This window comes from Drosophila innubila (assembly GCF_004354385.1).
Source record: "Drosophila innubila isolate TH190305 chromosome 3R unlocalized genomic scaffold, UK_Dinn_1.0 2_E_3R, whole genome shotgun sequence".
Taxonomy (NCBI): Eukaryota; Metazoa; Arthropoda; class Insecta; order Diptera; family Drosophilidae; genus Drosophila; species Drosophila innubila.
In genome coordinates, this window is record NW_022995380.1 from 14,995,813 (window position 1) to 15,007,882 (window position 12,070).

The following is a 12,070-nucleotide window of genomic DNA, read 5'->3' on the forward strand; positions in this document are numbered from 1 at the left end:
TCCAGGCTTATTTATACACTTTTTTTTTTTAGACAGCCGAGCAAGTGCTGCGAGTATAGATATTGTTTCCTTAAATTCATACTATCAGAATTCTATAAATATTTTTTTTTATGAATATAACTTTTAAAATAGCACAAAGTATTTACAACGTTATGTGAGACAAATAAATAATCACATTCCTTTTTGTATCAACTACTCTTAACTCTTAACGTTCTGATATTTGATACCAAAAGTCTTAAATATTTTCTGACAGAATTCTGGATAATGATAAAGATTTAAAGCAGTTACAAACACTTTGTTTATAAAGCGGGGATTGAATTTCAAAAATGTTGAGAGTTATTCAATTTATTTTTCAACTGATTTCGAGGCATTGTCAAGTTTAAGCTGCTGCTTCTTTATTGTGTGACTTAAGTCTTATTAAGTGTTCCATTGTGCACTCGAGAATGCTCAGCACAATTAAGTTATTTCATTAACATATTAGAGATGAACAGACACACAAGTAGCTATGCGATCATCGTTCTGAATAGCTTCTAGTTATGATTAGAATAAGTTGGGCCACTCAAATAATGTTCAAAAATCTGGCTAGAAATCTTGAAGGTAGTCACAAATTAACATACTCAGCCATAACAATGTTTGACTGATATAAATGAATGTCAAACGGCGCAGCAACATAAATAAAAAATAAGTAATAAATTTAAATAAATAACTGCCTGGCAATATTAGATCATACCGAGAGGCAAACAGTCAGACAGACAGACAGACAGACAGACAGACAGACAGACAGACAGAGAGAGTGAGTGAGAGATTGAGAGAAATCTCAGAGCAGTAAGCTAGAGAACGCTGCGAAATCTACTCAACTCGAAATGAAAACGAAAATTCAACACACATTTCAATGTGTATCCAAAAATTCACTCAAGAGCAACCACAGATCGACAACAAACCCGACCGAATCGACCGAAACGAACCAACGATCCGACGATCGGGCAAACGGGCAACCGGCCTGCCAACGCAGAGACACCCACACAAGCCAAGTGAGTTGAGTGGGTGAGTGGGTGAGTGAGTGAGTGAGTGAGTGGAGAGCAGTAAGCAGTAAGCACTAAGCAATAAGAACTGGTTTGTGGAACTGCTGCTCAGCGGGGATTTGGGTCTACGGCTCTGCCTCCAATGACGCTGTTTGTGTTGGCGTTGTTGTCGTTGTTGTCGTTGCGATCTCGTCACAAGCAAACCAAACCACCAAACTGGCAGTGGGTTTAGCGGTTTATTGGTCGGCTGTCGAGGCCCGATTCCAGTCGTAGTCGTATCTGTAAGATACAAACGTAAAGTGGTGCTTTTTAATGCCGCATTTCATTCATTGATCGTTTCAATAGCGCAACGCACGCTCAACGCAACAGACAAGTGCCGGTCCCGGTTCCCGGAGCGTGTTCTCTGTGCTCCATTCCCCATTCTCAGTGATCTGTTCTCTGTTCTCGGTGATCTGTTCGCTGTGTGGGCATCAACCGCAACAGGCCCAAAACCAATAAGCCTACTTAGGCCTGCGTTGGCTTTGCTAACGGAGTCAAAGCCAAGTGCTGCTGCCCCAACATAGACACACTTAAATGAGTGGACGACATTGACGGGTGACGACGACAACAACAACGACGACAACAACAACGACGACGACGACGTCGACAACAGCGACGTTGTCAAACGGTGCTCAGTGCATAGCGGACAGGCGCAGCAAGCGGACGCAGCACGTTGCTTTCAACAAGACGCAAACGCAGACGCAGAACACAGAATACACAATACAGAGCACAGAACGCACCTTTCTCCAACAAGCGAGAAGCAACAGTCTAGAAGCCACAGCAACGGGCCGTGTATTTTTGTGCGCCAACTCGGGTTATTGGATACAGATACATAGATACACAGCAGCAGCAGCAGCAGCATCATCAGTAGTGCTCGTACTCACGGATATTTTTAGCAGCCGGCCTCACACACTGACACATAGATACACACACATACAGTCACAGTCGCATTGCTGACACACGCGGCTCGCACGTTTTGGAAAAACTGTTCTTCGTGGCTTTTCTCACATTCAGTTGCATCGCGTATCTATCAGATACTTTTTTAGCTGAAACAAAACTTATCGGCAAAGCCCATTAAAACGAATTGGCGCAAATGACAACAAACTAAAAATAAATATAAATACAATAATATACAAACTAAAAACAAACTAGTTTGCTGTGGAAGTTCGAGGAAATAAAAATAATAAAATTCAAAAACAAAACAGATTTATTTTTGTTGTGTTAATCTGCCAAATTTATTCATGAGGCAAGCGTTAATTTAAAATCGAGTCACAAAACAACATATTCGATGACTAATTAGCTGATGCTGTGGAATTTTAATTGAAACTTACAATCAAATCGGAATTCAGATTTGTTTTTATTTCAAAATAAATAAAACCAAAATAAATTAAAATAAAATAACATCAACAATCAAATTGAAGTGCGTGAAAAGTGCTAAAAATACATAAAATTGATTGAAAATTACAATTTCTATGTGACAACTGCAATAATTCAAAATCTCAAAACTACAATCAGCCCAGGCCTCTCGTACATTTTTGGATTTATGAAATCGAAAAGGTAAATAAATGTGTACATATTTCATATGCTATAATCTCTTGTTATTGCTGTTGTTGTATCAATAAAAATAGACAGGCATCGAGCATATATCTATACTATAAGAAGTAGCAGCAACTGAGAAGATGTGGCAGCAACCCAGGGTGTTGCACAGTAGAAAGCGAAGCATTTATTTGCCCAAGGTGTTGAAAACTTTCGGCTTTCCTTTGGATGAATTGGGCGCCCAACTTGTCAACAGTTCAACTTGTCAGCAGACAACTCACTCGGTGTACCCTCCATGAATTGTGTTGGCTGGAGAGGAGCCAGCTAGAAAGATATTGAAATTCTTTAATGTAACTGAGTTTGTCACTCGATATTCGCAGGTTTAGCCATTTAATTAAATCCAAATTGCTAGAAGGATCTGTAGATCCTTAGACATTTCTTCATCAAACAGTTATTTGTATATCTTCTAGTCGTACCCTTCCAACTACTCTTTTGTTTTTAGAAATTTATTTATATTTTTGTTATTGCTTTTATTTATTTGGTTTCAATTATTATAATTTTTTATTGCATTTTGTTGCGATTGTAAGCAAACCTTCCGTCATTTTATTTATTTAATTTATTTTATTATACCTGTTGCTTGTTAATAATTAGGGAAACTATGAAATTCATTAATAAAACAAGTCTATGGCCCCATGACCCAATTCATTTTGTTGAGTGTGGGAACAGCTGTTGCTGTCTTCACTCCAATGAGAAGAAAACAAAGGGAATTAGCCAAAAAGCAAGCGCCAGAAACCTGTCAAAAATCAAGCAAAATTTTAAAACAAAAGCAACAAAATAATGGGTAATACAAAACCACGCAGTGCTACCAAAATACCTACACAGCGATATATTGAGAGAGGAAGAGAATGAGACAGAGAGAACGAGACTGAGAGGGAGATTGTCATGCCGAATGTAAACACAAACACATCACACATACGCAACGTGTGCCAATCTTAATAAACAAACTATACTTAAATGGAAATCAAACAAACTCATGTGAAGAAAGTCAACAAAAAGGCAAGTAAGAAACAAAACAGAAGAAAAAAATTGAAAAATGCAAAAAAAAGGAATCGAAATCAGAATTTGCCGCTAGCTGACTAAAAATAAAAAAGAGCCCAACGGCAACCACACGAGACGCTGATGTAGGCAGCATGCAACTGGCAACAGCACGAGACGACTACAACAATAGCAACAAATACAGCAACAACTGCAAGAAGAAATGAGAAATGCGATGATTTCCACAAAAAGCACATTAAGAATCACAAATCGAAAAAAGAGAAAGATAGAAAAAGCCTGCATACAATAAAAACTAATTTTAAACTGTGGCAAAAACAAAAAAAAACTGAGTCAGTCAGACTCTATACAGATGCGCAATAAACGAGGGCAGCTTCTATAGTAAGGCACAATATATTTGCAATAACTTTGACAACTGAAAATAAAATATTATTATAAAGAAGGAATATTTTAAATGATTAAATAGCAAATACATTCCATTTTATACTATTTACATTAAAGAAAATCAATGCAAAGACTCTTTAGAAAGAGTTACCATTTGTAAACTTTCATGTGATCTTATCACTGCTTTTCTAGAATATTCAGATGTCAAGTCAACTTTCTGGTTAATAAGTTCCTCATTTCCCCGCTCTTTCCGAACAGCTTATATTGCAGCTTTTCTCGCATATTTTGTTCACTTTTTCCAGCAGACGCTTCATTTTCCATTTAACCGCACCCGACTGCCCACCAACCGCCCTCCTGCCACACCCCCTCACATACACACATACAGAGCCAAACTGAGTTCACTTTGTGGCGTGCAGACAAGCGTGCAGAAAAAGTTCTAAATTTAATGGCTACACCTAAAAATGCAGCGACTGCATCTGGGAGGATGGAGCAAGGGGTGGGCGGGGAAACCATGCTCAGCGTCAGTTTCAAGTGCACTTTGGATAGACAGCTACTCCCTGCAGAACCCCAAATAAAAAATAAAATAAAAGAGAAAAGCAGCAACAACAAAAAAAACAAAAACACAAAAATTTGAAAATGAACCTCGCCCTTCGTCTGCTCCTCTTCTAGCTTGCTGGCTCTTCACGGCTGGCCGCACGCACGACTCGCCTTTTGTCTGCTTTGTTGTTGTTGCTGTTGTTGTTGTTGTTGTTGCATGGGAATGCTAAACGGGTGAGCGGGCAACGGGAGGGGACTGGAGGGCTGTTCTACGTATACATGTTGTCTGCGCATTTCAATTGGTTTCGTATTGTGCCGTCGAGTAATTGAAAACTTAAGCAGCCAGCCAAAACAGAAGCGCGCTTCGAATTTTCCAATCAGAAAAGTGAGAAAGTGCAAAATGCCTGCCTCACATCCTGTAGCACTTCCTGCACATCCTGTGACCACGGCTCCAATCACGCCTTCAGCTCCTGCGGCTGCTTTCGATGTTGCTGTTTGTTCAACAACATTTATTAGCCGCGAATACCTTTAATCGCGTGCAATTTGTAGACTCAGCACACGGAACTTGCTAATTTTCACGTCATTTTGGCGCCGCAGCCAAAAGCCACCGCAAAACCAAAACGAGCCTCCGCTCCTGACCAACCATCACCGGAAGGGGTTGCGAAGCGTCGGGGGTTAAGGGTTGCAAGGGGAAAGCTGAAAAATTTCAGTGCTCTTAATTGCACCTTGTTTCTTGCATGTCGCGTAAACTTTTTGTGCACCTCAACACCCTTAACTGAGTCTCAGCAGGGAGTATCAGCTACAACCGACAATTTGTTACAAAAATTAAGAGTGAAATTATAAATATATAAATATATTTATAAAAACATAAAAAAGACTTATATTTTTTCAATATAGAGTTACATACAATATAACTCTATTATTATGTAGACTTTGTATAAAATTACTGAGTTGAACTTTTTAATAACTAACATTTTCTTAATTCAAAATTATTCTTTCCTCGAAAACTATATATTTATTCATCCTAACTCTAAATATCAGACACTGTCTCGGAGTACGCATATCTCATATTCCTTAAGCCTTTGCCAACCTTCCAAAGATCATTCAAGAGTCGTCAGCTTGTTCTTAGTACTTTATTTAGATTCCATACTTTAATTCAACTATCGTCGCGTGGCAAAAATTAATTGCCATGCAAATCAGGAGAGCAAACTCCAAGAAGAAAAGCCAGTCACGAATACAGGACAAAGTGAATTTTTTATTTAACGTGTTAAATACGGAAGCTTTGCAGAACTGTTGCAAGTTGAACATAAAGATTATACGTGTATAGTAGACAATCAGTTAGCTGAGCCCTGGTTTAAATGTGGTTTAAAACAATTTAGCTCTCTTTCTGTCGATTAACTGTTTATGATGAAAAGTGCTGACCACAATCAATAACACAACAACAAGAGCAACTTGTTCAAGTCTTAATATGGTCAAAGCTATGCAACAAGTGGCAAGCAACGAGGTGGGGCAAAACGAGGTACGATAAAAGACTGGGCCGGTCCAGTGCAACAGCAAGAATCTGATGCCAATTTTGGCAATCTGCACTAAATTGTCCATTTAAGTGAACCTGACATGGACACCACACACTCCTCTCGTCTGTCGACGACGATGATTGCAATCAATCTTCTCATATTTACACCTCTGCAGAGCTTCAGAGCTGGTTACAGCAATATATGAGGCCAAGGCACAAGCCATGCAACAAGGCAAGGGCGTTAGCATCGATGCAGAAATATTCGACATTTGGCTTAGGCGGTGGCAACTTGGTAACTTGGCAACTTGGCAACTTGTTGTTATTGTTGCCACTGCCACTGTTGTTGCTGTTGCTGTTGATGACGTTGAGTCGGCCTCAAGTTACATTTACATTTCATGTAACTTAATTCTTGCATTAAAATGCATTCATTAACAATTTCTATTCGTTTGCCGTTACTCTGTTTGCATGTTGTTATTTTCACTAAGTTAGACGAAACCGCAACCGCAAAATATCAAGTAAAGTAAAATAAAGTAGAGAAAAACTTGTTCAAAAAGTAATGAAAAATATTTAGTACAGTTAACCTACCACAAATAAAACTTTCTCGAATGTTGAGCAACATTTTAGCAAAGTTGACTGTGCCAAAACATTATAGACAACTTTTCAAATATTCAAATACCATTTTCATCTCACACATCATGCACATTATATAGTTGGAAATTAATTTTGTTAATTTAATCTTCTGTTTGACAGCATGAGAATAGACAAAAGAATGCCCTAATATAATTTAGTTGTCTACTAACAAATATAAATTTATTAAATATGGATCTTTCAAGAAGTTGAAAGATTTGAAATTTAGAATATCATTTCAAATAATTTTCAGTCAACAAATATATTTGATCTTTGCTTATATCCTTAACTTTATTTTACTTTCGCATGATTCACTTTGCTTACGATTGAACATGAACTTTAAAATAATTAAAACAATTGTAATAATTTTTTTGAATTAAATACAAAAAATAAAAATCTTCCAGCCATATTAAAAAGAAAAAAAAAATGTTTTAGTTAATAGCATTTTAAAATTAAGTGTTGTGATTCAATTCCCTTGATTTATTCATGGGTCCTCTTTCTTCTATTAAACTTTTTGTTGAAAACAATAGATACTTGAAACTGTTTTCAAATTGTGCTACATTGACCACGCCTTTCAACCAAATGATTGGTCAAATAGATTGATGATAGTCGAATATTTGATAGATATTCGACAATTGCGCAGTAGTCTTAAAGTTAAGATTGATTAAAACCTCGAAGCGGATTTCTTGTATGCTTGAACTGAGTTGCACCTTGAAGCAACCATTTAAGGATTAGCAAAACAATCTGTATAATCAACTGAGCTTGAGTCAATCTGAAGTATAAATGTATGTGAATGGATTCGTGGCATTTGCAATGGTACAATATACGAGTACCCATACTCATACTTCTACTCACACGTATACACAAATGCGTATTCGTATTCGTATTCGTATTCGTATTCGTATAATCGCAGTTGCTTTAATAAAGTCCAAATTCGATTGCTGAACCCTGCCCCAAAGAATAAATTTGTTTATGACTTTTTGGTTGATGCGTTTTTTCGGCTTCAATGAGTTTTATGACGGAAGCAAAGCGTCATGAAGGAACCACCCACACCACAGCACATCACAGCACATCACAGCACTTCATCCGCAGCGACTTCAGTTCGCTTAAGCAATTAGAACCGTTTACGGAAGTTGTCGGATGGGTTAGACCAAGTTACGCTCTATTGGTTGTCAATTTTGATAGAACACCGCGCGTTTTTGGGCAATTCAAACATATTGTTAATTGCTTTTGATTGCTGGGACGGCACAGCCCACGCCAGAGACATAGCCAATAAGACGTCAATGAATTGAATTGAAATCCATTGTGAACGAATGTCTAACTCAAACTTTCACTTTTCCTCCAACTTTGCAGATGAAATCCAGCACATACGAGATGCACAACTACGCGGAGCTAGACATGGAGCTGGACAGCGATCAGACGCAATCCGGAGCCAAAGGTTCACGGAAAAGGAAGGCAACCAATGCGGCGACTTGTCGACGTGGTGAGAAGTACTCTCTGCGGCAAAAGCGACAGAAACGCATTCCCGGCGAGTCAGCCACATCAATGCCAGCCTCACCTGCCACAGAATTGGAGCCATCAGCTACGGCCAAGGTAACCGCAACGCCAACTGCCTCCAAGGCCAAGAGTTCGGCCAAGACGAAAGCGCCGCCGTTGAGCAAGTATCGCCGCAAGACGGCGAATGCCAGGGAACGCACCCGGATGCGTGAGATCAACATGGCCTTTGAGCAGCTGCGTCATTGTGTGCCGCAGTCGATAACTGGCGAGGATGCAGCCAGTACCAACGAGAAGCTGACCAAGATAACAACACTGCGACTGGCCATGAAGTACATTGGCATGCTGAGCGAGTCCCTGCAGGATCCCAGCTATGAGAGCGACTTTCTGGTCGAGTGTCTGCGCGAGAGTGCCAACCGGGAGGCGCATGTCAGTCTCGAATCGGATCCCGAGGCGGATGCGGATGCGGATGTGGAGGCGGAGTACGAGCTGGAGCTGGAACCAACGCCGCCAGTTCAAAAGACCAAGAAGCCATCAAAGGCCAACAAAAAGACGCCTGCGAAGCGACAAAGTAAACAGACCAAGACAACAACAGCAAGAACAACAGCAATAGGAACAGCAATGACAACGACATCCACGGCGAGCAGTTCACCGGAATCGTGTTATGCCTCCTCCTCCGTCGGCTCACCTGCATTCTGTGCAGCCGCCAGCTCGCCCAGCTCCGCCTATGCATCTTTATCCTCATCCGCCTCCACGAGCAGCAGCAGCAGAAGCAGCAGCGGCAGCAGCAGCGGCAGCATCCATGACAGCGCTCCTCTGGATGCGGACAGTCTGCTGGGGATGCAGGCGCTCAGTGAGCTCAACACGCTGTTGCTGGAGTCGGACAGCGAGTCGCTGCACTGCCTCGATGCCAACTATCAGAGCCTGCTGGCCTCGGCCGGATCAATGTTGCCCTCGCGGGGTGATTTGCCCATTTCCATGCATTTGCCGTTGGATAAACCGGATGTGGAGTTGAGTTTGCGATTGCTGGATCAATCGACGGACTCCTTTGACTTTGGCAGCGATCAGCAACCCTCGGCTTGCATTAGTCCTCTGGCCACACTGGACAGTTTTCAGCCGTTTGCCGATCTGCTGCATGGCGAGTTCCCAGACATATTTCTAGCGTGACCCGTTCAACTACGAATGTCTATAGTTTATTTATTGATAATTTTTAATGATATTGATATTGTAATTTGTTACATTGTTCGTTTAAGTTTAACTTAGTTGATAGTGCGCGGCAAACCTAACCTCACATTAGCTATAGCTACAGCGTACAACGGAATTCATCGTGTCATAGCAGGCAGGCAGGCAGGCAACTGCATTTGCTCACAGCAGACAGCCCATGTCCATGTGTTATTTTCTTTGGCTAAGCATTTCAATCACTTCAATCATTTTTCGTATCCATCAGTTTTTCAAAATGTATGTAAATAAATCACAAAATGTTGTTCAATTAGAATTATTGTATGTTTTTGTTTCTTATTTCTTATTGTCGCACACAAATTTTCAATAGATCGGAGAACATAAATTCAACGTTTTCAAGAATATGCAAAAATATGCAAATCCGGAGACGGAATTCCCCGAGGCATACAGGCTATGCAAACTCTTCAATCTCACGCACGACAATCTGATCAGCATCAGGAATAGCATATCGCGTGAGATAATTGCCGGTCTGGGCAGCGAGACACATCATCGATCGTCGGTGCCCTGTTTCCTCAGCTATGTCCAGAACTTGCCCACTGGACGGGAGCGTGGTCGCTTCTTGGCCCTGGAAATGTGGCCCACCAACTGCCGGATTATGCTGGTCAAGTTCGGCAGTGAGAAGGATGTCTATATGAGCTCCAAGTGTGTGATCGTGCCACACACGGTTGCCGGTGCCCGTGGCACACAGTTGTTCGATTTCCTTGCCGCCAACATTGCGATCTTTGTTAAGGAAAAGAAGGTGGAAAAGGAAAACCTGCCGATGGGCATTGCCTTTGCCTTCGCCTTGAATAAACTGGCCCTGGACGTGGGCGTTTTGGTGGCCTGGACAAAAGGCTACGGCGCCAAGGGAGCTGTGGGTAAGGATGTGGTGCAGCTGCTTCGCAATGCTCTGGCCCGGCACAAGGACATCTCTGTGAACTTAGCGGGCATCGTCAACATATCCGCGGGATCCCTAATGGCTTTAGCCTGGTCCCAGACCAACTGCAAGATCGGCCTAATCATTGGAACTGCCACAAATGCCGCCTACGTGGAGCAGAGTGCGGAATGCGAATTGTACGAGGGACCGGCCGACTTGCCACTGATGATCATTAACACGGAATGGGGCAGATTTGGGGGCAACGGTCATTTGGATTTTATGCGTAATGAATTTGATAAGTTGGTCGATGCAGACTCCAGTAATCCGGGTCAGAAGTATTTCGAAAAGTGCATCAGCACTCTATATCTGGGCGAGCTGGTGCGGCTCATGATTGTGAAGCTCATGAACATGGGAGTCATGTTTAAGGGGTACAGCCAGGACTACATTGGGATACACTGGAAGATGGAAATGAAATCGTTGATAGCGGTCGAATCAGATCCCCCAGGCATCTATGTGACGGCCCAAGAAGTAATGGACAAGTTCAAGATGCGCAACTGCGAGGAACGAGATCTGGCCATGCTCAGGTACATCTGCCAAACGGTCACAGATCGTTCCGCCAAGCTTGTAGCTGCCGGCTTAGCCGCCTTGATCAATCGGATGAACTATCATCAGGTATCGATTGCCGTTGACGGTGGCATTTATCGCTTGTTTCCCAGATACCAGGAGGTGCTCAATCAGCACACACTCCTCCTGGCCAATCCAGCCAATCAATTTGAAATCGTTGTTGCCGAGGATAGTCCTGGTGTCGGAGCTGCCATTGTGGCCGGCCTGGCCGTTTCCTTAGCACAACCGAATAGATGATACCCTTGAAAAATCCATATAAGAGGCTACAGATAATTTAACTTTGGTTCTTGACCCATTTGAAAAATTCAAATAATAATATTGCATGTAAATATAGTTAATAGTTAAATACAATTCTGTAAAGATCAACAAACATGTTATAAGCAGGGAATAACAACGGAACCGGTACCGTTAACTGAAACTAACCGTTTTTAGTACCGCACCTAAACCCGTAACTGAATGATAATCTTCTGTCAAGAACCAAATACCGAAACGTTTGTACCGGTAAAGTTGCTAGGTCAAGTAGGTCATAGCTTGATCAAAACTGAACCGATTTTCAAGCGGAAGGTCATTTTGATCATGATTCGGCCTCTAAATTCATTCTGTATTCAATTTTTGTTCATTTAGAAAATTTAATTATTTTCGACCAAGATTCGATTTTGATGCTAAGGGTCCCCCCTTTGAAATTTTTAAAGTTCAAAATTTTAAATCTCACGTTTTCACTTTTATTCAACTCCTTATATCGTAATTAGTATAAAACAACAATTTAAACTTGATTCTGAGACCTTTCAATTTTTTGTAAAAATTCATGAAGAATTGTATAAAAATTTTGACTTGTAAAGTGGTTATATCCGAAGTCTGACCAACTTCAAACTGTCATAGCTTGATCAAAACTGAACCGATTTTCAAGCGGAATGTCATTTTGATCATGACTCGGCCTCTAAATTCATTCTGTATTCAATTTTTGTTCATTTAGAAAATTTAATTATTTTCGACCAAGATTCGATTTCGATGCTAAGGGTCCCCCCTTTGAAATTTTGAAAATTCAAAATTTTAAATCTCACGTTTTCACTTTCATTCAACTCCTTATATCGTAATAAGTATAAAACAACACTTTAAACTTGATTCTGAGACCTTTCTATTTTTTGT

At 40.8% G+C, this 12,070-nt stretch overlaps 2 protein-coding genes across 4 annotated transcripts; both read left to right on the forward strand.

The window, feature by feature from the left end:
- The first annotated feature begins 1,375 nt into the window (after window positions 1-1,375).
- LOC117791395 (helix-loop-helix protein delilah) lies at window positions 1,376-9,700 on the forward strand. Of its 3 annotated transcripts, none has more exons than XR_004618042.1 (2): window positions 1,376-2,618; window positions 2,690-3,045. XR_004618042.1 is itself a non-coding variant. In XM_034631132.1 (2 exons), exon 2 carries the CDS (start codon window positions 8,065-8,067, stop codon window positions 9,370-9,372), a length of 1,308 nt encoding a protein of 435 aa, XP_034487023.1. In that variant the 5' UTR covers window positions 1,383-2,618; the 3' UTR covers window positions 9,373-9,700. The 3 variants fall into 3 exon arrangements, 2 of the variants coding, with proteins under 2 accessions (XP_034487023.1, XP_034487024.1); XM_034631132.1 differs by lacking the exon at window positions 2,690-3,045 and adding an exon at window positions 8,065-9,700 and having other exon boundaries at window positions 1,383-2,618; XM_034631133.1 differs by lacking the exons at window positions 1,376-2,618; window positions 2,690-3,045 and adding exons at window positions 7,479-7,496; window positions 8,065-9,700.
- A 15-nt stretch (window positions 9,701-9,715) lies between these two features.
- Window positions 9,716-11,168, forward strand: LOC117791394 (hexokinase type 1). Its single transcript, XM_034631131.1, has one exon. It carries the CDS (start codon window positions 9,788-9,790, stop codon window positions 11,159-11,161), a length of 1,374 nt encoding a protein of 457 aa, XP_034487022.1. The 5' UTR covers window positions 9,716-9,787; the 3' UTR covers window positions 11,162-11,168.
- Window positions 11,169-12,070: the final 902 nt, after the last annotated feature.